The sequence below is a fragment of the Podarcis liolepis genome, assembly GCF_965112155.1.
Source record: "Podarcis liolepis genome assembly, chromosome: 6".
Lineage (NCBI taxonomy): Eukaryota > Metazoa > Chordata > Lepidosauria > Squamata > Lacertidae > Podarcis > Podarcis liolepis.
In genome coordinates this window covers 11,001,566-11,027,345 of record NC_139559.1, presented here as the reverse complement: position 1 = coordinate 11,027,345, position 25,780 = coordinate 11,001,566, and the positions used below count along the sequence as shown (strand labels likewise).

At 43.2% G+C, this 25,780-nt stretch overlaps 3 protein-coding genes across 8 annotated transcripts in view; 2 read left to right on the top strand and 1 right to left on the bottom strand.

Moving 5' to 3' along the window:
• OSBPL2 (oxysterol binding protein like 2) overlaps positions 1-5,338 on the top strand; it is a 63,414-nt gene extending 58,076 nt beyond the window's left edge. For all 4 annotated transcript variants that reach the window (XM_083507572.1, XM_083507571.1, XM_083507573.1 and 1 more), the window contains one exon: positions 271-5,338. In XM_083507572.1, coding sequence (XP_083363698.1) covers positions 271-373 — 103 coding nt within the window. In that variant the 3' untranslated portion in view covers positions 374-5,338. The remainder of the gene's footprint in view (positions 1-270) is intronic.
• Positions 5,339-8,725: 3,387 nt separating this feature from the next.
• On the top strand, positions 8,726-21,638 carry ADRM1 (ADRM1 26S proteasome ubiquitin receptor). 2 transcript variants are annotated; one of them, XM_083507626.1, is made up of 12 exons: positions 8,900-8,975; positions 11,600-11,760; positions 12,434-12,581; positions 12,976-13,186; positions 13,594-13,710; positions 13,842-13,965; positions 14,400-14,486; positions 15,461-15,542; positions 16,349-16,584; positions 19,031-19,188; positions 20,656-20,758; positions 21,270-21,638. In XM_083507626.1, exons 4-12 carry the CDS (start codon positions 12,977-12,979, stop codon positions 21,374-21,376), a joined length of 1,224 nt encoding a protein of 407 aa, XP_083363752.1. In that variant the 5' UTR covers positions 8,900-8,975; positions 11,600-11,760; positions 12,434-12,581; position 12,976; the 3' UTR covers positions 21,377-21,638. The 2 variants fall into 2 exon arrangements, with proteins under 2 accessions (XP_083363753.1, XP_083363752.1); XM_083507627.1 differs by lacking the exons at positions 11,600-11,760; positions 12,434-12,581 and having other exon boundaries at positions 8,726-8,975.
• A 3,415-nt stretch (positions 21,639-25,053) lies between these two features.
• Positions 25,054-25,780, bottom strand: part of LAMA5 (laminin subunit alpha 5) — a 191,357-nt gene continuing 190,630 nt past the window's right edge. The window contains exon 79 of one of the 2 annotated variants that reach the window (XM_083507292.1): positions 25,054-25,465. In XM_083507292.1, the coding sequence (XP_083363418.1) occupies positions 25,308-25,465 (158 nt within the window). In that variant the 3' untranslated portion in view covers positions 25,054-25,307. The remainder of the gene's footprint in view (positions 25,466-25,780) is intronic. The other variant, XM_083507293.1, reaches the window with a different exon arrangement.

The following is a 25,780-nucleotide window of genomic DNA, read 5'->3' as shown; positions in this document are numbered from 1 at the left end:
TTTGAATTGAACCTGGAGACTAAGAGTGTAGTCATGCTAGAATTGGTTTTATATGCTTGGACTGTCTTGCTCCAGTCGGCAATCTGGATGCTGAATTCTGCAACAGCTACAGTTTCTAAACCATCTTCAAAGGCAGCTTTATGTATAACACATTACAGTCATTTAGCCTGGAGGTTACCAGAGCTTAGGCAACAGAGGTTAGGCTTTATTAATGTATTTTACGGTTGCACCTAACATTTCCCCAACCCACTGTCTTCCTTTTTTCCACAGATGGTTTTATCAGGGCACCAATCCATACCTTGGGACTCCTGACTGGTTATACTCAGGAGGGTACTTTGATAGAAACTTCTTTGACTGTCCAGATATATACTGAAATCTTCAATGCAGTTGCTCCTTTGCCCAGGTTCGGCAGACTTTACTCCAGTGACTCTGGCACCGCCATGACCAGAAACCATCCTTTTTCTAAAGCTAAATTTTAATGAAAATTATCAGTCATCAATGAAGGAATTGTCACAATTTTGATTGCCAAAATGTCTCCCTAAAGCTGCAACCTGAAATTATCATGTTTCAGAGGAAAGTGGTTTGCACGTTTTTGTTTCATTCCCCCTTATTTGTCATTTTATTTTTGGCCAGAACTAACGCAGTGTAGCCAGAGGGGAGGCAGTACTGACTCCCAACGTGTAACTTCTTAAATAAAGATGATAGCCAAGGAATTTCTTAAATGTCAGTAGTAAGAGATGCCTTTTAAGTATTCTGAACTTGGAGCAACAATGGTGAATCGGTACGATAGAAATATGCTTGTGGCCATTGGAAAGGTATCTAATGAGAATCGGAGCAACTGGAATTCTTGGGAGTCTTCTGAATCGCCTGTAATTTTAAAAGTTTGACAAATATAGCATTAGGCTTAACTTGCAGTTTCGGAAGCTGTTACTCTGTTCTGCCTCAATTTTAGGGCACTGTGATTATCAATGAAATGAAGTACCTGTGATTCCCCCGCTCCCCCAAACAAACTTCTGCATTGAATGTTGGGCATGGTTTGTAGGCGTTCATAGCAGGCACTTCCTTGTTTGAAGTTTCAGAATGTTTTGCTTTTAAAACACATGACACTTTGGAAATATTTATAGGACCAGGGTGCTTTGTGTGTAACATGTAAGAAACAACATTTTTGCTTCTGTTCAGACATACCTGCTTTGATAGGTTGACATTATTCAGGATTTTTAGGCATATTTACAAACACACACTCCTTTCTCTTTGGATTTACTTGGAATGTATCTGCAAAAAGGTCATGATTTGGTGTGGTTTTTTTAATGCTTGTTCTGAAGCACTGACTGCGTCAGGACTGATTCTTGAAAAGCAATTCCTTCTTGCTACCTTTTGGCTAAAGCTGGATTATTTAACAGAAGCTTTCATTGAACTTTATTGAGAGTGGATTCATTTTTGCAGATTTAAACTTTGGGAAAGCCATATAACCCCTGAGCTATTTGAGTCATGGATGGGGGGGCGGTGTTTTTCTGGTTATTTATACATTTCTAGAAGTCAGGTAAACATTACTGACTACCTGTGGGCTTGAAGAAAAATCAGGTGGGCAATTCACCCATTTTAAAACATTTTCAAAAACAAATGGTTAAATTTGTGAAATCTATGAAATTAGAGAGAAGCTCCTTGTGAAATTCACTGAAATTACTGACATCAGGAGGGGTTGCAAGGACAATTTAGTGATCAATTATGTGGATATAATATGAGGGGCTATAGCATTTTGGCTGTTCTAGATTTACCACTTTATATATTTAAGGTGTCCAATCTGCTTTTCACATATATTTTGAAGCATCATACTTGCAGATGTCAACCCAAGACCTGAAATTTGAAGTGCATCTAAAGAAGTAAAGCTTTAGAGAGGTTTATTTAAAAAACAGCTGTTGGGATTGCATAGCTATTTTGTTGCAGTGCCCATGGAGCAGGAAAATTTGACTGCAGCATTATTTTAGTCACATTACATTAATATTTCCAGTAAAGAAGTTCCCATGAAAGCATTCAAGGCAATAAAAGACACTACTGAGAGAACCGTCTTTGACTAGCGTGCCTTGTTTTTAGCACTAAACTTGGTGTTGTCCTTGGGCATTAATCTGCCAAGTATTGCAGCTTCACGTTCTTTATTTCAGCAGGGCTTAAAACGTATGGAGAATGCCCTTCCCTCAGGTCACCTGGACCACCCAACTCGTGCCACTGTAGTTTGTATATTTCCCATTTCCCCTTGCAATGAATGAATACCACCTGCTTCCTAATACTATGTTAATTGTTCATGAACAATTAATGTGTTGCTCATATTGTGCCCAGCATTTGTCCCAGTCTTGACAGCATTGAGTTTTTTGTTTTGTCTCCCTTTTCCCAACAGATAGCTGGCAGGAAGGAGGGAGGAGGGAAGATGCCCACATTCAATTTCTCTCTCCTCTCTTCTGGCCAATGGTAGAGGAAAATGAATTTTAAGCCAATATCTTTATTTTTAAAAAGTTACAGCTACTCCCACCTTGTGTATATAGACAAGTTGTGGCATGCTACACTAATGTTTGCAAGGATTACTTTTAATTTTGAATTGCAGAAGAAATGCAGTTGCCCCAGCTTAAAACTTAAAAATAAGTTGGCAAGGGATATTTTTTGCATCTCAAGATGAGAAACGTTCTCCAGTTTTTAAATATGTAACTGTTTAAAATCCATGCTTTATTTCCATTAGTATGTTCAATTTGATTTTTGATTTTTAAGGGAATAATTTCCATTACTTTCATTCTGCATTTGGTATGCATACATGTAAGTCATGCCCACAGATTAGACCTCCTGCCCAACTTTCCCAGGTACACTCCTGACCACAATGGTGGTGCCTGCACAGATCCATTTAACACATAGTGGGAAGAAAAGTCGGTAGGTTCCAATCAGAGGAAGTCTGAGCTGCCACCTATCCTGGAGAAAATAGTGGGAGGTTTAGTTTAGCAATTGCTACTCTGTAAATGATGAATTGCACTGAAAATGTTTGTTTATAAAACTGCAAACACATTCTCCCGCTTTTGTCTTTTAATTTCTAACCTGCCTATTGCTAGGTCAGGAATTTATATAAATATAATGCACGAGGATAGATTCCAATTAAAATACACATTAAAGTTTGAGGCCCTTAAAAGCTTTAACTGTAATATTAAATTGTCTTTTAAAGAAAAAAAAAAGATAGTCACCTAGCTTGTTTACATTTAACCTGCACTTGTTATTGGTACCACCTCCATAACTTAAGCACTGCCTTACAAAGTTGACCATTTGACACCTCCATGCGAAAAAGCACTTTTGAAATTTATTATGTTAAATGTTAAGGTAGATTTTAACTTAAAGCAAATATTTTTGTGGAGTTACTTATTTTCCTGGCTGCTCACTTTCCGTTGTATTGGTTTGAATTGTGGCTTGTGCACACATTAGCCCTGCTGGTGGGTATCCTCAGGCTTTGATGTGCAGATGGTTGCCTTTCTAAAGAAGGGCTTCCTTGCTGCTGCTGCTTCAGTGTTGGCGAGAATGCCACATGCACATCCCTAACGCTTGTATGAAGCTGTCAGTTAACACTGAGGTAAGCAGGGATGCTCTTCTGGCGCAAGGCTGCCTGTGCACATAATAGCTCTGTGGGCCTTCGGTTGGGGTCATTGCTTTTCCTCTTGCTGTGCCCGAAGGTAGCTGTGTTTACTTTGAATTACTTTTAATTAGAAGCAAGAATGGTAACACTAGACTACCTTTGGCATAGCACGATGGCAGTAGAGCATTAATCTTGGATAAAGCCCATTGCCAAGGGATAAATTCTGCAGAAATATAATGTGTCCACAAACCTCTGATAGTCTTCACCCGCTCCCACATCCATTTCCACACACAGTAGAATTGGCTACATTATTATTTTAACTGATTTGGCTGGATGCCAGACTTGCATGACACTATGAATAACTTGAGTCCTCTGGCAGGATGACATTGACTGGAAGGTATAGATACTTTTTATTTTAAAGGAAAAAAAATATTCGAGATCCTGCTAAGAAAGTATTTGTTTTACCTTCTGACTCTGAAAATCAAACTAACTCTGGAAAGTGCACCTTCCTGATAGATTGAGCTTGGTAAAACTTTTATTTTCACCAAGATATATAAGTATAATTGGGTTTGTAGCTGTTGCACCTTGCCTACAATTTGGGATGGATCATAACAACGTACAGCTGCAACCATTTATTTTGCCTTATGGTACATTTACTAATCCATGGCACAGATTAAGAGATGAACCATGTTTAGATTAAAATCTCCACACAATTGCATTTGCAGTCACATCTATTTTCTTTTGAAGTGAGTAATCATAAATTAATGAGGACGTACATATGAGCCACAAACATGTTTCATTAAAATTTTGATACAATTTTTGCTTCCAAGGGTTCCATCCCAAATCTACAAAGGTTGCAAGAGGCTTCAGATCACAAACTGTAATATTCAGGTAGCTTGTGATTCTAAAAAACTTAATAAAAACTTTGTGATGTAATCATGCAAACAGTCAGGTGCCTAGTGTGGTCTTTAATCTTTCTCCTGTTTACTGTATTCTGTATTTTAATGTTGCAGATAAAATGTAGCTGTTCCTGTTTATGTAGTGTTTTAATTCTTAAATTAATTTGATAATGTACTGTAATGTTGCCTCTCAAAATACACATGTGCTTTCGGGTTAATTGTAAAATAAAGCAATATTTAAATTTATGTAAAGCTAACAGTTCTAACACAGAAAAATTGATTTTTTAGTATGATTTTTATAGCATGGAAAAATTAAACTATATATATATATATTTCCCCTTTCCCAGTCCACTCTCTGCTGCTATTGCTGTTCTATTTTGCCTTACTTATTTTGCTGCATCCCTCTTAATGATTATTTACATACCTTGCACAGTCTACTTGCAATTTCTGTCAGCCAAACCTCATTTGAAACAAAACGGGCTTGCAAGAGAGCATTTCGCTGCTCCAGTTGTGCATGGTGTGCGCAAATGCAACTCCAAGTCACTTCAATGGGGTTTGCGCTGGTGAGCAGTTCCTGGCAGATTGTGCCCACTGTATTTTTTTGCCTTATCCACTTTGCATGAAAACGTCAGAGGATGATAATAATAATAATAAATAAGAGGCTTTAGTGAAATGGATTTATTTTTATAATATTTAATAACTGTCAATACCCATCTATATTAACTATATAAAAAATCATATTTACCTTTTTAGAGAAGTCTGTACAGGTTTGTGGACATAAATGTTAAAACTGTAAATCTGAATAAAGGTTGTTTTGGAGAAGACAAGTTACTTCCAACTCTTGCTTTGTCATTGATTCTTAGCAGGGTTCCTCTCCTCCCCCGACTCTGACTCATTTGACAAATATTATTCCCAGATATTTATTTCAAAATAAGAGCTGATAACACCTTTGCCGCATTGACCCAGCTGGAGTGGATGAAGCTCTGCTCAGTGCCAGCCCAGTAACCCTTTCCTTCTTGAATTAGACCCCCAATGGCACCCCCCTCCCCACTATTGCCAAGTTTTTTTTAAAAAAACTTTTGTTGCTGCACTTAATCCCTGCCAGTCTTTCATGCGCATCCTCACCTGGTACCACCTGAAGCATGTTGCTTCAACCTGTGGCATGGCAGGGCCGGCCTTGATCCTGCTTTCAATGAAAACAACATGACCCAGTTAAACTGATCCTAGGGATGTGCCCTCTCACATACCTTTACATTGTTTATCATTTGTAGAGAAATGTAGTTACAACGTTCCTGCAGTGGTGGACCCAAGGACCTAAAAAACCCCCAAAACTTGGCATCATATATGCCATCCCTGCACGTACCTCTCACTGCACAAACTGCTGCTGTAATGAAGTTGCCAACTTTTGATTGCCTGGACCTTCTTGTGCTTTTGCCATCTGAGTAGCAGTGGGAGAAGTGGTTCATATGCATCTTCTTCCCATTCCGCAGCTTCATGAGAGGAGGAAAGAAATCGTCAAGTTCTCTCCTGGAACTGGTATGGTGCAGCATCCTTTATTTGTGAGGCCCAACTCCTGCACAAGCATACTGAAGGAGGGATAAAGAAATATCACATCCCCATTGCCTCTACATGGGTAGGAGGCTTGAAGGATGGAACACATTTGATACAAGGGTGATGCAGTGGAGGAAATGACAAAGGGCCCACCATCATGAACTCGAAAGTGTTAGGTTATTATGATTTTTTTTAATACTGCTCTGCTTTAGAATTTTAAAATATATTTTCTTATTATTAAAGTGATGGGATTTCAACCATGTTTTGGTTGCTTATCATCTTTTCTGAGCCACTGTGAGAGCACCTGTGATACTGAAAAGGGTATTCAGGTTGAAATTAGTAAGGACTGTAATTTCAATACCAGGACACTGCCTACACCAAAAGAGCAAAGAGTTTGCTAAATGCCCTGATAATTCAATTCCAGAACATCCATAGTGGGATGAATATAAATTTTCCTGACTTGAGGAATGCATTGTCCACTGAAGTTTATACGATCAATTGCTTGTAGGATGGATCACAGAATAATGTTAGAGGCAGTTGGAACTTGAGCTATGAAGCTTCCAGGTACAGTGGTACCTTGGTTCTTGAACTTAATCTATTTGACTTCCGAAACCATTCGAAAACCAAGGTGCGGCTTCCGATTGGCTGCGGACGCTTCCTGGACTCAAGCAGAACCCGCGTCAGATGTTCAGCAAACATTCGCAAACCGGAACACTTACTTCCAGGTTTGCAGTGTTCGGGAGCTGATCTGTTTGACAACTAAGTTGTTTGGGAACCAAGGTACCACTGTAATATATTAACATATAACTTATCTCAACCTACATGCCAACTGAAGGAGTGTCTCAGCTTGTGCAGATTGAACTCCTCCCTTATCCAGCAACCGGCCCTCACACCTCTGACCTTGTTTTCGGAGAGGTTTACAGCCAAGCTGGACGATATACTGATATATTGATCAAAACCAGTTTGAAATCCATCTCTTGATATCGGTTTCATAATTTTTGACCTGGCAGTATATTGCGAATCATGATATGTGTGTGTGTGTGATGCAAAAATCACAATGTGGGAAAACCCATGAAGCCAGGCAATGCCTCTGCATAGCTCCATCCTTATTTCAGACATTGTGATATATCAGTATATTGCAGTGTTTAGCAGTTGAGAACCTGACATTGCCCAGTCCTGTGCCACGCCATGGCTCTGTTGTTAACAAAAAAAGGGAGGGAGGGGAAATAAATTACTCTGCGTTCCTAGGGCAATGGCCCATCTATTCCAGTATCCCGTTCTAACAGTGGCCAGCCAGATCCTCGTGGGAAACCAGAGAGCAGAACCTGAGCACAACAGCTCTTTCACCTCCTCTGGTTTCCAGCAACTGGTATTCAATGTGAGCAATAGTCTTCATGGCTAATAGCCACTGACAGACTTATCCTCCATGGATTTGTCAAACCCTCTTTTAAAGCTACCCAAGTCAGTGGCCACCACTGCCTCTTGCGGCAGAGAGTTCTACAGATTAAACAACTTTCTGCTTGAAGTACTTTCTTTCATCTGTGCTAAACCTTCCAGCATTCAGCTTCAGTGGATGCTTACGAGTTCTAGCGTTGTGTGAGAAGAAAACCTTTACCCGCTTTCTGCATGCCACACATAATTTTATACTCTTAAGTGATGAATATTCGATTTACGAATCACGCCCCATATATTATTGCTGCTGTTTATAGTCGTTTAGTTGTTTCCGACTCTTTGTGACCCCATGGACCAGAGCATGCCAGGCACTCCTGTCTTCCACTGCCTCCCGCAGTTTGCTCAAACGCATGCTGGTAGCTTCAAGAACACTATCCAACCATCTCAATCTCTGTCGTCCACTTCTCCTTGTGCCCTCCATCTTTCCCAACATCAGGGTCTTTTCCAGGGAGTCTTCTCTTCTCATGAGGTGGCCAAAGTATTGGAGTCTCAGCTTCAGGATCTGTCCTTCCAGTGAGCACTCAGGGCTGATTTCCTTAAGAATGGATAGGTTTGATCTTCTTGCAGTCTATGGGACTCTCAAGAGTCTCCTCCAGCACCAGAATTCAAAAGCATCAATTCCTTGACGATCAGCCTTCTTTATGGTCCAGCTCTCACTTCCATACATCACTACTGGGAAAACCATAGCTTTAACTATATGGGCCTTTGTTGGCAAGGTGATGTCTCTGCTTTTTAAGATGCTGTCTAGGTTTGTCATTGTTTTTCCCCAAGAAGCAGGCATCTTTTAATTTCGTGGCTGCTGTCACCATCTCCAGTGATCATGGAGCCCAAGAAAGTAAAAACTCTCACTGCCTCCATTTCTTCCCCTTCTATTTGCCAGGAGGTGATGGGACCAGCGGCCCATATATAAAACACCCCAAAGCGAACCCTAGAGAAAGTCAATTTTAAAAATAATTATAATTTCGCCCTCTCTCATATAGCCTGAGGAAGCAGCTGGCTGCCTCTCGGCCCCTTTATCGCACCCAACCCAACCCAGCACCGCGCAAGCTTCCGGGCTCCACAGAGCTCTTCATCCTCAGCTCCCGCAAAACGGCGCAATCCCCATGCAGTTCCAACGCGCGCCGCTAGAGGCCGCGCCCTCCCTCCCCGCCCGGCCGACATGACACAGCACAATAGCCGGCAGGCGGGGCGGAGGCCGCGGTGCACGACGGGGGCTTGTTGGCGAGCGGCGTTCCTTCCGAGTGGCAAGCCCTTCCGGCCTGCGCGGGCGCGGCGGGGGAGGAGCCAGCCTCCCAGCCAATGGGAGATGGCGGTGGAGGGAGGAAGGCGAAGGGAAGAGGGCGGGCTTCCGGCGTGACGAGCAAAAGGCTACCCCCTCCCCCCCGCCTCCCTCAGCCGGCCGGAAGTGCGGTAGCGTCTGAGGGGGAGAGCGAACACGGGGCGGGTGACAGTGGGGCGAGCTGAGGCGGCAGGTAATTTTCGGGGCGGGATTCGTGTGTGTGAGGAGGCCTGGAGGTCGCAACCACCGGGGGGGGGAGTAAGGGGGGGTGTCAATTAGGCAAGTGTGGGGGAGGGGCGAGCGGGGGGGAGGGGTCCTCGCGTGTGAGGCCGAGAGAGAGGCGCCCTTGAATTGACGGAGGTGGGGGAGGCGGCGGCTAAAGGGGGAGACTCGCCCCATCGTTGAATGTTCATTCTTGTCCCAACTTCAAAAAGTCCCTGAGGAAAATGGAGGGGGAGGGGTGGAGCAGACGAGGGGAGGAGGAGGAGGCTTAACGTAACCCCCCCCCCGGCCTAGCTTCCAAGGCATACCGTTTATAAATTTTACTAAGTTCAGTGGGGAACAGCAGCCAAACGCCGCAGCTTAAAAGGGTGCCAGGATGTTCCCGCATTGCAGGGGGTTGGGCTAGATGACCCTGGGCGTGTGCGGGTGCCCCTTTCCACTCTGCAGTTCTTGCACTGCCCGTTTCTGGGGTATGTCACTCCTCTGTCCCTGCTTCCCTTCCGTTTTTTCTTGGTCGTCCGTTCCACGCACTCCCAAGAACAAAAGGACACTGGTTTCTGGTGTTGTTATTAGTATTATTATTAGCCAACCTTTTTACTTGCTTGCCACCCGAAGGTCTGCAAGCAACTTACAGCAAAGGGAAAATGCACAGTACATAATACCACTTGCTCACCCCTTTGATGTGTGTTTAATTGGCAAAGCACTTCATTTTGAAAATTGGAACCTATTATTACTTTGCTTGCTGTTTGTTCTCCCGTGTACCATTTTTAGAAAGTTGGGGGGGGGGGAGTGACTTGTGTTGTTTACATTGAGTGTTTACATTCCATGGTGTGATAAACTTCAGCATAACTACCTACTCAGGCTGAACAACGTCAATGGCTAAACTGGGGTTTGAACATAAGATCTACAAATATCAAAACTAGTAGTAATGATAGGATTCAAGGGTTGCCATCCCTTAAATTTGCCTTGTGACCCTAATCCTCAAAACAGTACAGCCCCACAATTGATATCCTTTAATATGGTTCTGTTCTCAAACTTTACAGATGCCCTGCTTTATATTTAACAATTGTGTCTCACTGTGTCCATTTCCCAAACTTGGAAGTTTGCAAGGCTGTGTATTATGAACTGGTAGACCTATAATAGATCTTTTCCATAGCCATTCACAAATATTTGGACTTGTTCCAAATATTTAGTATATTGTTTGTTCAGAGGTGGGAAACTGTTGTTCTCTAGTTTTTAGACTTGAACTCTCATCAGCCTTAGCCGTCTTGGCCAGTGGTTAGAGATGTTAGGGATTATAGTCCCAACAGCTTCCCGACAGGTGACATGGTAATTGGCTGGGATTCCAAAATCTGGTAGCTTATTCATGCTGTTTAGCTAGGAATTTAAAAAATATGAGGGTGGTGGAAATACTGCATTGTTCTTATGCTAATCATTTTAACCTGAACATATTTGCAATGATGCAAGGAAATTAGAGTGATAACAGGTGCCTTTAGTCACTGTGACAAACATTATAGTTCTTGGGTAGAGCAGTAATTCCCAAAGAGTGTGGCAGGAGAGGATGGCAAGTGTGGCAGGAAGATTCAAGGACAGTCTAATAAACATTTAAACATTTCAGTGTAGTATAGTATCAAAACAATTTGTTTGCAGAATGTGGATAGATATATTTTCAAAATGAGAGTAAGAGCACCAAGTGATGCTGAGGACAATCCTAGTTGTGTTTTCCAATGTATTTCTTATCAATTAAAAAATCAGTGTGGCAGAAGCAAATTTTTATTCTGAAAGTATGGTCCAGAGAAAAAAGTTTGAGAACCACTGGTATAGTGTTTATTTCAGAATGCATGGTTACTTAATGCTCTAAAGAGCACTAGCATTCTGTCTTTGTGTCAATAGAATTAATAAAATGGTCTTCCTACTCCTAGACATGGTTGGCAACTTATTTCCCCTCATTGAGGAAGCACCTACGGTGGCTGTGTTTGTAACCATGGTTTGTTCAACAAATCATGAGATGGCTCATTACCAAGCAAGCAAGCCACAGTTTTGTTTCTCCCAGGCTCGATTTGTTTTCCAGCAGCTGTTGCCTTGTGTCTCTAGTTTCGTGTCTGGAATGGGGTGCCTAAACAATTCATGGTTTTGAGATGCTATGGACTGTAACACCCCCCACCAGAAGACTATATTTCTTTGTCCAGGATTGTGTTTTACCTCTTTTCTACAGCTGTGTTGATGACAGAGTCTTTATAACTCTGCTCAAATTTCTTTCATGATGCTTGTGTTCTCTTGCATCACTTATTGTTGCTGATGGGTCACTTAATACACTTGGAAGTGCTGCTGTCAAAATTCCTTGTGGTATGGCCTGGGGCCACAAGCTGACCTGGGAGTTCTTGGCTTTTTTTTTTTTTTTTTGAGGAAGAATGGATTTGAAAAGTTAGCAATAGCCAGCAAAAAATCAATTTCACTTGAGAGATCCCGTAGCAGTAATTTAAGAGCTGATGTAGCTTTGTCAGGAAACAAACACCTGAATGCCAGAGGGGTTTGCCTGTTGGGTACAATCTGATTCATTTCACCAGAATTCTTTAGCGCCTGTTCACTCCCTAGAGACTCAAGTTCTCAGTAGCTCTTTATAAGAATGATCAGAAGTCTGACTTGAAGAAAAGCCACAGCCAGGCAACGATGCTTTTCCTGGTTTGGAGAGGAGAATGGTGCTAGAGGACTACAAGACTTCTTGGCGCTCTGAGCACAGGAGTACTGTGTCATTGGTGAGTATTGCTTCAGTAGCTGTTGCACAAATAGCTGTTCTTTTTGGATTGTGGCATCTCCTGGCATGACATATATATGTGCACAACAGGCTAATTCTAGCTGATTGCTAATTCCCTAAAGAATCCACTTTCAGTAATACTCCTTAGTTTGTGGGCTTTTTGATTTATCTGTATTATTACATTTTATATCCCACCTTTCCTCCAAGGAGCTGAAGGTAGCATACATGGTTTTCTTCCTCCTCATTTTATCCTCAGAACAGCCCTGTGAGGTGGGTTAGGCTGACAGGCAGTGACTGACCCTAGGTCACCCATATTTTGATTTAGCTATTAAACTGCTAGTGCTATTCACTGAAGTGCATTCTAGTTGTTGTTGTTTAAAATGCTTTTTATACTACTTGGAAAAGTAGTTTACACTCTTTAAAAAAGTACAAGCAGAAGTCTGCTGATGCATCCTCAAAATAGGCCCCTGTTTTCCCATCACGTCTGATGTTAATGAGCCTCTAAGCTGTTCTGAAGGTGGTCCAAGTCCTCAGCTTTGCTTTTACTCCCCAAGTTGTTAGTATTTTCAGGGATCTAGTGATAGCTGTTAGTTCTATGTATCTATTCTTTAAGTTGGTGGTACTTTTTCAGTTGGTGCACTATAGTAATGGTTTTCTAACTCTTCTGTTTTCAGATTCTGCATAAATATCTCTCAAAGCATTCTGACTGGAAGCTCCCTTCAATCATTGCTTGTTCCCATAACCAGACGGCTTTTGATCCTTGATGCTATTCTGACCCAAACCCTGTCAAGTGCTTACCAAAGATCAGAGGAAGGTTGGAGGGTTCATACTAGTGATTTGAGTGAAGAGGATGTTTTTCGGTTTGCAAAGCACAGAGAGAGGAAGAATTATCTGCAGGAATTGAATGAAGATGATCATTACTGCTGAGATGCTTGAACTGTTGCTCCTGTACAAACATTGTCCACCCCTGCCTGTAAATGGAAAGGATACTGTGATTGATTCAACACACCCAGGGAGTCTGCTTGTTCAGGGTGTACAGGAGTTCTGGCTTGGCCCTGCCCATTTAGGCTGTCAGATTGGTGCTCTTTAACTTACCTTTAAAAGACTGAATTCTCGAAACCCATTACTCTTCATAACCCTGGATTTGGGCACTGGTAGAACACTTGAATATTTGAAAGAGAAAATGTGCTTATTATGAAATATTATCTCTTTCCAGGATGTCTTCTGGTGCTTTATTTCCAAGCCTGGTGCCAGGCTCCCGGGGCTCATCTAGCAAATACTTGGTAGAGTTCCGTGCGGGAAAGATGTCTTTGAAAGGCAGCACTGTTACACCAGACAAGAGGAAAGGTCTTGTATATATCCAGCAAACGGATGATTCCCTCATTCACTTTTGTTGGAAAGACAGGACTTCAGGGAACGTGGAGGATGTAAGTAGAATGCTGCAGCCTAAAGGTGTATGCATTGATTTAATGCTGCTTCATGTTTAAAATCAATGTACGTAAGAGAGTGTTAAAATACATTTATGTACTAGATTGAGGTCTGTTGTTTGAAAAAACGGGTTTCTTTCTTCCCTGGCCACCTGACATGTATCTCAAGTTTGTTTGGAATTTGTGTAAGAAAAAGATAAGCATGTTCCCTAGAGGCAGGGATAACATGTGCATCTATGTAACTCCCCATTGCTTGCAAAGCCATCCCTGTAAGCTTGTCATGGGAGAGACATTCAACTGCAGCCTGACTGAGAAAGTGGTTAGTGATCTCTTTCTTATTGTAACGCACTTGGATAGTTTTGTGTGGAAAGTAAAGAATAATTTGTTGTCATCTTCTTCCACTCCAGGACTTGATTATTTTCCCTGATGACTGTGAATTTAAGAGGGTGCCTCAGTGCACTACAGGCCGCGTTTATGTGTTGAAATTCAAAGCTGGATCCAAGCGGCTCTTCTTCTGGATGCAGGTTTGTAGCTGTTAGCAGATGAAGGGGAAACGAGGCATAAGTGATGCTAGTTGTTGCTGTGTAACGTTGAAGCTGTGAATTAGACATCTGTCATCGAATGCAAAAATGCATTTTTCTTCTTCTCCTGGCAGGAGCCCAAGACTGAGAAAGATGAGGAGCACTGTCGTAAGGTGAATGAGTATCTCAACAACCCACCAATGCCTGGAGCTCTGGGTGGTAGTGGAAGTGGAGGCCATGAGTTGTCTGCCCTTGGAGGTATAGACTTTTCCATGAGTCCTTTTCTGTGTGTTCTTTAGTATTAAGAGCAAGTTCTGATACTTTAGGGGGTTTGTTTGTTTGTTTGTTTGTTTGATTGATTCTTTCATTGCAAAACCTTCATTGCAAAACCAGCTTTAATTGGATGTTTAATTAATGTAGAACAATAAAATAGTATTAAAAATAAAACTATAAGGCAAACATAACAATTTCAAATATCAACTTAGAAAAGCTTAGGAAACACAGATGTTTAGGAAACATGAGACGTGTGGATATTCTTGATATTCTCCAGGGTTTACCTGTGGTTCTCTTTTGTATATTAGAAGCAAAACAGTGAGATTTTCCTCATAAAACCTGTTGCCATTTTAAATTGCCTGTCATTTAGATGGAGAGCTGTAAATATGTGTGACTATAATACGCTCTCATCTGTTTAGGTGAAGGTGGCTTGCAAAGTCTTTTGGGAAACATGAGCCATAACCAGCTCATGCAGCTGATTGGACCAACAGGCTTAGGAGGACTTGGTAAGCTTCTTTTGTACATTCATGCTAAAATTGTGTTTGTCTGGGTTAATCTCTTCCTAATGCTCCCTGCAGGTACTATACTTGGTTCTTAAGCAAAGTGTTCATAATAAATCAAATATCACTGGACAGAAAGTTGTGCCAAGTAACATGAGCTGATCCATTCTTTCCTCTATTCTTTCATTAAATGCCTGCAACATAGGTACAGTGTTGTCAGAATATTAAAAGTGCACGCTTTGTAAGATTTCCCTGTGTGTGTGATGGTAAACCTGCTGCTTAATGGCATACATGAATCCTTCTGCGACTGATCATGCAGCCACTTTGCATCCTCACTGCTTGTTGCCATCCAGTGGTCCAGAATAGAATGATTCCACCAGGAGGCAATTTTCAGAGAATGAAGAAAAACAGGTTTCCCAGCATCTTGTGCTATTAACACAAAGCATGACAGAAGCACAAACTTAGTTCTGTGGCAACTGTTTCTATTCTTCAGAATGTTTGGCTTAGAAATGACAAATTGAGACTCAGAATTAATGCTTCAAGTATCAAAGTGGACTCTCAGACAAAACTTGGCATAGAACTAGACAGATAAATCCTTTGTGTGTGTGCTTTTGCTTAAGTTTGTATACTCTAAAGTGGACAAAAACCACTTAAGATGAAGAAAAGGCTGGCATCATGGCAAAAAAGGAGTCTCCTATTCCTTCCCAGGATTAGGCATGTTTTCAGTCCGGGTGGACCATTAATCAGTGAGAGCCTTCAAATTGACCAAAGAAGTCCTCCGGCTCCCTGCTGAATTTGTGTAAAAAAGCATCTGGTCTTGCAGTATGAGTTTGTACATCTGTGTTTCTGGATGGGGAAAACTGTAAAGTTACTTTGGTTATTTTGACCAAGAAGTCTACACAGTACAACATTTTTAAGCCTACTTTCTATTTATGAAAAGAAGTCTCTAACACATATGCTGTCTTTTTCCTTTATGGAAGGTGGGCTCGGTGCTCTGACAGGTCCTGGTCTGGCTAGTCTGTTGGGAAGTGGGGGCCCCCCAACTAGCAGCTCTTCTTCCAGGTAAGAGGACCTTAGCTTATAACTGTCCTTTTCAAAGAAACAGATTGCTTTAATAATACCTGAGGCTCTGTTTAAATTGTACAATATTTTAGTGAGGACATTTCTCTCATAGGTTTCTGTTTTTATTACATATCGCTGCAATGTTTCAGATCCAACAGCCAGTGCTGTGTGGCAAACTTGTGGGGAAGCAGCTCCTGTGGTATCCGTCTAACATTTAAAGAGAATCTCTCCTAGGTGTGGGAAAGGTGAAACCTTGTTTCGGGGTTTGGCTAGAGAAGGGAAATGGGAGATCAGAAAGGGTCAGTAGGGTTATAAACAACAAGTCTTTGGCTTTTGTAGTACAGTGGTACCTTGGTTCTCGAACTTAATTCATTCTGGGAGTCCATTTGACTCCCGAAAGCATTCAAAAACCAAGGTGCGGCTTCCAGTTGGCTGCAGGAACTTCCTGCACTCAAGCATAAGCCGCATTGGATGTTCAGCTTCTGAAAAATGTTGGCAAACCGGAACACTTAAAGCTGGGTTTGCGGCGTTCAGGAGCCAATTTGTTTGTCAACTAAGACCCAAGGTACCACTGTAATTCTAGGGCTCATCTTTAAATTGCAATTTTAGAAGTTTGGGATTTCAAACTGAGGAAGGAGGCATCCCATCTCCTCCTTACTTAAGTTGTGTTGAGTGAGCTGAGAGCTTCTTTTTGGGGGGAGGAGAAGACCTGGAATGGCAATTCTCTCACTTGCTCTTTAGCTGTGGGAAACGTCCCCGACTTCAAACTGTACTTGCAGAGGCTAACTATATGAATTGCTTTTTAGCTCTCGCAGCCAGTCGGCAGCTGTGACACCATCTTCCAGTACTTCTTCCACACGGGTAACGCCAGCTCCTACAGCTCCCGCAGCAGCCTCTGCCACTGCCACCAGTCCCAGTCCTGCTCCGAGTTCTGGAAATGGGACCAGTACAGCAACAAGCCCTACTCAGCCCATCCAGTTGAGTGACCTCCAGACTATCTTGGCAACGATGAATGTGCCGGCTGGAGCAGGAGGCCAGCAAGGTAAAAAGGGGGTGTGGGAGCCTCTGTAGCCTGACAAAAAATGAGGTCTCACCAAAGATGTATCCTGCCTTGTGCTTCTATGTTCCTTCCTAGCTGCTTTCCCTACTGAAACTGTATTAGCAGCATGCTGTTTATCATATTGTTTGTCTTTGTACAGGAGCATGTAATAAAGTGGTTTTTTGCCTCTGTGTTTACTGCAAGGATGGGCATCCTGTGGCCCTCTGGCTGTCATTGGATTCCAACTCCCATCACACCAGGCAGCATGGCCCAGTGGTCAGAGATGTTCGGAGTTGTAATCCAATAGTGGCTGGAGGGCCAGAGTTTCCCCATCCCTGCATTACAGTGTGTGTAAGGGACGCGGGTGGCACTGTGGTCTAAACCACTGAGCTTCTTGGGCTTGCCGATCGGAAGGTGGGTGGTTCGAATCCCCACGGCAGGGTGAGCTCCCGTTGCTCGGTCCCAGCTCCTGCCAGCCTAGCAGTTCGAAAGCACGTCAAAGTGCAAGTAGATAAATAGGTACTGCTGTGGCAGGAAGGTAAACAGCGTTTCCGTGTGCTCTGGCACTTGTCACGGTGTCCCGTTGTGCCAGAAGTGGTTTTGTCATGCTGGCCATATGACCTGGAAAGCTGTCTGTGGACAAGTGTCGGCTCCCTTGGCCTGAAAGCGAGATGAGCGCCACAACCCCATAGTTGCCTTTGACTGGACTTAACCATCCAAGGGTCCTTTACCCCTTTACCTTTACAATTTGTGTGTGTGAGAAAGAAGATAAGCAAATGGTGTAACACTATGGGGTCAAAATCTGAAATGCTTGGTTTTTGAAACACTGGCTCCCAAATCAAATCTGTTTACCATGCTGTGTGTGTGTGTGTGTGTGTGTGTGTGTGTGTGTGTGTGTATGTACACACTCGCGCGCGCGCACACACACACACACTTAAGATTTAATTGTAAATAGGCTCAGAATTTTGTTCAGTTGAGGCTTTCAAAAAAAGTCAAGTCATTTGGTTGACAATCAACAGAACACTGTTACGGGGGGGGGGGTACCTTATATCAGTGTTTCCCAAACTTTTTTGGGCAACGGCACACCTGTTTACTGAAAAAAAATCTCGCGGCACACCACCATTAAAGCCCCGCCCCGTGACGTCAGCGCGCAGCGTCACGCCGGGAGGGACGCACGAAAGTGAAAGTTTTTTCCCTCCCCCTTGCCGGGGAACCTCCAAGCTTTGGGGGTGGGAGGAGGCAGCAGAGCGAGGGACTGAGGGACGGCGGCAACTGAGGCGGCGGCGGCTGTTGTGCTGGTGGCGGCGATAGCGGGCGGAGGAGGGGGCGGCGGCGGGGCTTGAGGAGCCGTCGCCGGGAGTTGCTGCTGCTGTTGTTGCTGCTGCTGCCCGGACATGCCGGCCTCCTCCTCCTCCGCTGTCTCGCGCTCCTCCCTTTTGCACGCGCTGCCCTGCCGCTCGGCACCACCACCGCGGAGCCGCCCCCGGCTCGACGTGGATCCTCGCCGCCGCCGCCTCTCACCACCCGACTCGCCCGCCTCCCTCCCACGGCACACCAGCCAATGTCTCACGGCACAGTAGTGTGCCGCGGAACACCGGTTGGGAAACACTGCCTTATATCATAATATCCTGCAGGAAAATATGACTTGACATAAAATTAGAGTATTTCTTATAAACAGAAATCCAAAACCACCTTGAATTTGCTTTCACAGGAGGTCATTATTTTGTTGACAATAGTGTATAAAGGGCAACTAGTTTTCCCAAAACAAGTTTCCGTATTCACTTGCAATTCTTGCTCTTAGATGAGATGTTATTTTTGCCATTGCAGTATAGCCAAGTTCCAAACTTTACCAGGTCATTCTTTCCAGGAAGTGAGTAATGTAACTAGTTTTTAGTCAATTAGCAGCTGTAATCAAAATAGGATGTAAGTTCTTTACAGTCTTTCTTTAGGATAGGGGACTTACAGTTGAGCAATATCAGTACTGGAAATAAAGGAACTTCATATTCCAATTTTTTTTCTTATTATTCTAATAATAATAATCTTCCAGTATTTTTGGGTGCAACTGCATGCCTACCAGATAATGATAAAAAGTTCCATTCTCCCATTTGCACCTCCACCCTATTTTCAAATATGATTTATTTATTGCTGCAATAATTGCAGAAGTCAGATGCCATTATACCATAACTATTAAAAACAATTTTCCTCTTATTTTTTTTTTTTGCATATTTTCTCCAAGTATCTTCCACACCTCCATGCTTATGCTATTTCCTGTGTCCTTGACTGCACCTTATCATACAAACCTTTACTTGTTCCCATTTGCAGTTGTACTTTAACAACAGGTGATTAGACTTTTGTGGTGCCTGTGCTGTGACTCGCAGAGTTCTCCTGCAGCAGCTTTGCTAATTCTTGGTACTTCTGACACAGACATTCTGGCTCTGTTTCTTTACAGTTGACCTGTCCAGTGTCCTGACCCCGGAAATAATGGCACCCATTCTGGCAAATACAGAGGTTCAAGAGCGCTTGCTGCCTTATCTTCCTTCCGGGGAATCTCTGCCGCAGACAGCAGAGGAGATCCAGAACACACTGACCTCTCCGCAGTTCCAGCAGGTAAAAGTTTTGGTATATTTGGAAAATACGCTTGGAGGCAGCTACTTGGCTTAAATAGGAGGACTGACATACTGGGTGGAATTGGCTGAAGCACATCAGGAGGAATCTTAGACAGATCCCTGCATCATCTGGAAAGCTATGTGATGAGGAAGGTCTAGTTATGAGGCAGTTGACTTCTCTTTTAAGGTCTTTACAAGTTTAAAAATGGATGAAGGAGGATGGGAAAACCAAAGAGGTGGAAGTGGTGTCCCGGGCAACCCCTGTGTGGATGTACAGTGCAGGGCAATAGTGTCAACATTTCTCTCGCACACCAAGACTCTGCACTTTGTGTAGCCTGTCAAATTTGCTGGCTGGCCTTTCCAACAGTGTCTGTCAGCCATTTGGGTTGTCTTTCCCCCTGTTTCAGGATACTGCGCCACATTTCCCGCTAACCAATAAAATAAAGTTTGTGTCTGCTAAATGCAGTATTGTGATTTGTTATTTATAAACCTGCCTTTAGAGTGGCTGAGATGGCACTGCTCTGCTGTAACCCCACAAGCTTATCTCTAATTACTTGCTGAATTAATTCAATGCTGATAGCAGTAGCCTTAGTGGGGAAAGCTGTTTATTAATTAGAAGATTGAAGAAGTTGGCTAGAAATCCCTCCCCCCAAAAAAGATAAGCCAGCTTGGGAAGAATGCAAGAAGCTCTAGATCTTCTTTGAATCCTTTTCAGTTTGCCTGTTGTGATAAATCTCAGAAAGGCCATTTTATTGCTGCCTTTGATGCCTCCTCGAGGTTTCATGCTACCAGAGTTCTTTCCTCATCACCCCTGGCTTTAGAGCAGGCATCCCCAAACTCTGCCCTCCTGATGTTTTGGGACTACAATTCCCATCATCCCTGACCACTGGTCCTGTTAGCTAGGGATGATAGGAGTTGTTGTCCCAAAACATCTGGAGGGCCGAGTTTGGGGATGCCTGCTTTCGAGTGCTTGCTCCCTCATTCTATCTTGCTTCTAAACAATAGGAAGGGATGGGATTTTGTTTCCCCCCCCCCCCCGGTTGTATGGTCCTTAGCTGTCTGACAACAATTTGTTATGCTGCCACTCTGTGTATGGTGTTGGCGACATACTAAATTTGGAAGTAAATTCCACTTTTCAGAACAGTAGCTGTATTGATCTTTTGTGCTTTGACCCCCCCCCCCAAAAAAACTATAATTGAAATTAACCTTCTCAAGCCCAGTGCGGCCTACTTCTGTACCTGCATAGGAGGAGTGGGCATTCTAATCTTCCAAGTAGCTATGTTGAAAACTGAAGCAGCATAGATTTTATTCTGGAATAGTTAATCCAGAATACTATTATCTCTGGTTGCACCTGCCACCAGAGTGCAGCACCTGAAGGAATGCTGCCCTCCGCAGGAAACAAAAAGGCTGCTCAGCCTTTGCCCTATAGAATCTTTCTGGAATTTGACATAGCTTTTTTTCTTTGCAGGCACTCAGCATGTTCAGCGCTGCCTTGGCCTCTGGGCAGCTGGGACCTCTAATGAGCCAATTTGGCCTACCAGCTGAGGCAGTAGATGCAGCAAACAAGGGAGGTGAGTTCATTTCTGTCAATAAACCCAAAGTTGCTCAGTGGCTGTGCAGTAGGCTCTGCTGGGTCAGAGGTCCTTTGTGTTGCAGTTTTACCAGAGTCCATATCCCTTCTTGATTTTGAAGCCCTCTTGAAGGCAGAGAATCTGGGTAAAAGGTGGCAGCTCTGGCTCAGTTCTCTGTAACCCAGCAAAATATAAAGATTGCTGTGGAATGGTGACACACTGCTTCTAATGTAGTGCTTTTTGTCCAGTTACGAATATGGACTGGAATGTCATTTTGTAGGCTAAGTACATGACAGGTCTGAGCTGCAATGAACATGAAGAAGGGGGTGGTTAGACCATTACAGACCAGCACAGATGTTCAGATGTTTCCTTCGTTCATCTACTCCAGGCTTTCTGTCCTGGGTAGTTGTCTTCCTTTTGCCATATGCTGTTCACTTGGAGCCATGCATTAAGTAGCCTGCTTTCCTATTGCATGCTGCCATGTTATTAATTTGATGTGTCTTGTTTTCAGATGTCGAGGCGTTTGCAAAAGCAATGCAAAACAACGTCAAATCCGATCAAAAGGAAGGAGACTCAAAAGACAAGAAGGATGAGGAAGAAGACATGAGTTTAGATTAGGTTTCTTAACTGTGTCTTACGGGTACTCCTAGATATTTACCTTAAGATAAGTAGGATAACTAGCATACTTCATGTATTGAATCTGCAAGTAAAGGACCTCTCTGCCAAATTCATCCTGGGTATACTGGGTTTTCCCCCCACTTGCTGCAGTTTCAAACAGATGTTTGTCTTTGTGGCCTTAAAGTACACTTTGGCAGCTTCTTATTGTTGTCCTTGGAAACAAGTTTGGTTCACCCGATTAAATTTATAGTCTTGCATCAAATCCAGTTGCAGGTCTATGCTTGGGGTTTCTCATAAGGTTAAAGGCATCACCTTGGCAGAAACATTTGTAATTTTTATATTTAGTTTGTTGTTACAACCCATATCCAAGAGTTGCTGTAAAGCTATCCAAGGGCTTATCTGTATCCAGCAGAATATTTTGAGCTTTTAAACCCTACCTATTTAAGGAATTGCTTGGTTCTAACAGTTCTTTTGTAAGAAGTCCCCTTGTTCCTAGAAGGCTGTCTCCTGTTTCTACTTATTCTCCTCTCCATCTCCCACATTGTTTGAGGTAATCCTGACCCTCAAGTCATGTTTTTATGAAGGACATGGGGCAGTAGGAATGAAAAAAAAAAAACCTCTCATGAGAAGAATGTGTGATTCTGAAGGTTCCAAGGCAACCTGTCCCCAAATTTCTCACTCAGGAGTGTTGCATCCTCTGGGCTTCAGCCTAATTTTATGCAGGGGGCAGTCTGAGCCCAGTCCACTTTTAGATGGTGTGTAGTCTTCAACTATCTTCTAGGACAGAGATTTCCAAACTCTGTTGTGACACACTCCCCCTGGGGCTGGAAGGAGGTTAGTTTAACCTCCAGTTTGCTAGTAAAATTGTGTCACGAAATGAGCTGTAAGAGCTGTTTGACAGTGGAATTTGCTGCCAAGGAGTGTGGTGGAGTCTCCTACTTTGGAGGTCTTTAAGCAGAGGCTTGACAACCATATGTCAGGAGTGCTCTGATGGTGTTTCCTGCTTGGCAGGGGGTTGGACTCGATGGCCCTTGTGGTCTCTTCCAACTCTATGATTCTGTGATTCTATGATGCATGTCTAAAAAGTATGTCACCAACATGAAAAGTTTGGAAAGCTCTGTTCTAGGGACTGGACCTCAATAGAAACAAGGGTTCCTTTCTCTGTTCTTAACTGGCTTGCCCTTCATAGCCTTGCTTCTCTATTAGCAATCCTTGCATGTTGAAGTAATAATAATAATAATAATAATACTTTTACTGTTTCTTCCCTTGCCCATCTGACTGCGTTGCCTCAGCCCCTCTGGGCAGGAAGCTGGGAAACCTCCCTTTGCCTAGCATCCTGACTTACCCTAATGTAACTGCATTTGACAGCTATGCCTGTTTTTGTGAGATACATAAAAATTTTTTGGTGGTGGAGAGCTTTTGGGAAGTGCCATACCTGAACTATAAAGAGAACTGTGCATTTGGCAGGCATTTAGACCTCTAAACTTCACTTTACAAAACAAAAACCTGCAGGAATGTCTGAGGTCCCTATAGCGCTTGAAACGGTTGTAAAGAAGAGTTTAATATAAAGTGATTGTGGGTTTATTGGCAGCTATCGAGACCCAGGCAGAGTATCTTAACAAATTCAGCACTACTCCATATCGTTTGTATGAATTATAGATCATAAAATTTTATTTGAATTAAAAGTATGTACCAGTGATTTACAGAGATTATCCCTTAAAAGTACAGCTTAAAAACAGATACTTACAGTGGTTGAAAGTGAAACCAATAATTGTTAAAACCCATTTTACAATATGTACCCCAGCATTAAAATAGCCAATATACTGATAAGTTATAAAGTCCTTTTCAAAGCAGTATCTTGACCCATGTGATGAACAATGTATATACACACAAATATATATAAGGCAATCTCTAAGTGCACCATATACTTTTTTGGGGGCAGGGGGAGGGTGTTATTGTGAAGTTAATGCACCAGGGGAGTTGGGAAACACTGGGTAGTATTCAATACCAGTCCTATTCAAGAGTAAAACTCTTGATGTTAATGGACATGGGCTTCTTAATTTCAATGGGTCTACTCTTGAGTAAAGAATAACTGACTTAAACCCATGCAAGAACTGAATTTTGAGCACAGTGGTACAAGAGTCAGCTGGCAGCTTAGTCCTCTGCTGCCTTCTTGCCCCAGGGCAATTAATAAGTAGACAATTTATAGGGACATATTAAACTTCCTACCTCACGTGGAAATAGGGCTGTATTGCTTGCACAGTCAACCTGACAAGATGGTATATAACATGGTTGGAGAAGCAACATGGGCACAGTTACCATATTTTTCGCTCCATAAGATGCACTTTTTTTCTCCTAAAAAGTAAGGGGAAATGTCTGTGCGTCTTATAGAGTGAATGCATGGTCTCTGGAGCTGAATTGCCCAGGGGTGAAAAGCAGATCGTGCTTCCCTCCCCCCCCCCCCAGAAAGACGGAAGGGGGTGTTGAAATGAAGCCGCTGAGCAGCTGGTCGGCAAGCGATCAGGAGGGAGACAAGGGACTCTAGCAATAAAGGAGGCTGCCTGGGATGGGGGAGGTAAAGCCCATGGATCCTCAGGATTTTTGCATTGGGTCACCCCAAATTCACCATCAGATCACATAGCATGTCTGTGGCCACAGCATGAACCACAAAAATCATACATCCACTGTTTCATTCAGAATATATTTTTTTTTCTTGTTTTCCTTCTCTAAAAACAAGGTGCGTCTTATGGTCAGGTGTGTCTTGTGGAGCAAAAAATACGGTAGTTGACTCATCCTTTCCTTATACATTAAAGGTTATCTGCCCAAGTCATAATCAATGGATTTAATTCTACTCATTACCTTAGCACCAAAAACATGAAATACTGTTTTTCTGAAACAACGAGTGCCTGGTTGGTAGAGACTAGACAAGCACAATGCAGAATGGCTTTGAAGCTCCAAGGCTTGCATCTTGCACAGTTTTTCATTATTTCAGTAAATAAATACTGGCCCCCGACCAACTGGTTCTCATGCTGCCAGCTGCTTGGAAATGATGAAATACAATTTGGATGATGGCAGCAATAAAGTTTTCATATTTAGACGTGCTTAAATAATTTTGTTCCTGTCCCTTGAGCCTTTCAGCTGGCTGAAGCAGTTGTTCACAAACTACATTGACAGATTCATCCTGATTAGAATCTTACCAGGTGTGGGGAGGAGAGAGGGAACACCTTATGCTTCAACAGTACTATGATAAATATACCGTATTTTTCGCCCCATAGGACGCACCAGCCCATAGGATGCATCAAGTTTTTTTGGGGGGAAATAAAGGAAAAAAAATTTATTTCCCCCCCAGACGCTTGTGGGGCCGGCATCGGGGAGAAGCGCTCTTCTCCCCGCCGCCCGCCTTCAGATCAGGTCCGGGGACAGCGGGAAGATGCGCTGCGCCTCCCCACTGTCCCCGGAGCTTGCGGGGCTGGCGGCGGGGTCTCCCCGCCGTCAGCCTCCAAACCACTTCGGGAGACAGCAGGATGGCGGCGTTCCGCCTCCCTCTGTCCCCCGACCTTGTGGGGCTGGCGCTGGGGCTCTCCAGGCTTCAGCGAAAGCCTGCATTCGCCCCATAGGACGCACCCACATTTCCCCTTCATTTTTGGAGGGGAAAAAGTGCGTCCTATAGGGCAAAAAATACGGTACCATATGCCCTTGCCCTCTTCAAAAACATTACTGTGGACAATGTGTAAAGGCAGGAAAGCATCAATTACAAATAAAAACGGATGAGCCCTCCTTGCCCTCTCAACACACCTGCTGCTGTTGCTGAACATGGTCTGTATCCCCAGGTGGCAAGGAATGCTGTGTGTGCCCAAGCTTGAGGGACTGCTGGCTTCCTGAAGGGCCGTGTGGCTTTCTGCAGTACTGACTTAACACGTACAAATAGTTTTTACATAAGTGGGCACTCTGTGAGCCCTACCGCTCCCTGTACAGTCCCATCTTCTCTTAGGTTAATTTGGTTCCGGTTGATCACCAAGTTCTTCATGCAGCCAATGTAGGAGGGAAGATGAGCCACAGGTGCCAAAGGGAGGCCAGTGTCTTCAAGTTCTGTAGAAGAGCAAAATAATTTTTTACCACAGCTGTAGGCAGTCCGAAGGTCATTAGGCTTCAGTTTCACTTTAAGCTAATTGTGACTAAGGCCCATTGGTTAACTTGTCTAATAAACAGGGAAGTGCACTCCACTAAGTACAAAACAAAAAAACATAGGAAGCACATACACAGCACAGCAGAACAGATGGATTTTGCTAGTGCCACATATAAGAAGAATTTGTGGCACAGATTTTCCCTATGACACAGAAAGAGCTTGTTTAAATTTTGTACTGCATAAACTGAGCACCTTTTGGAATGCAAGCATGGCTACTG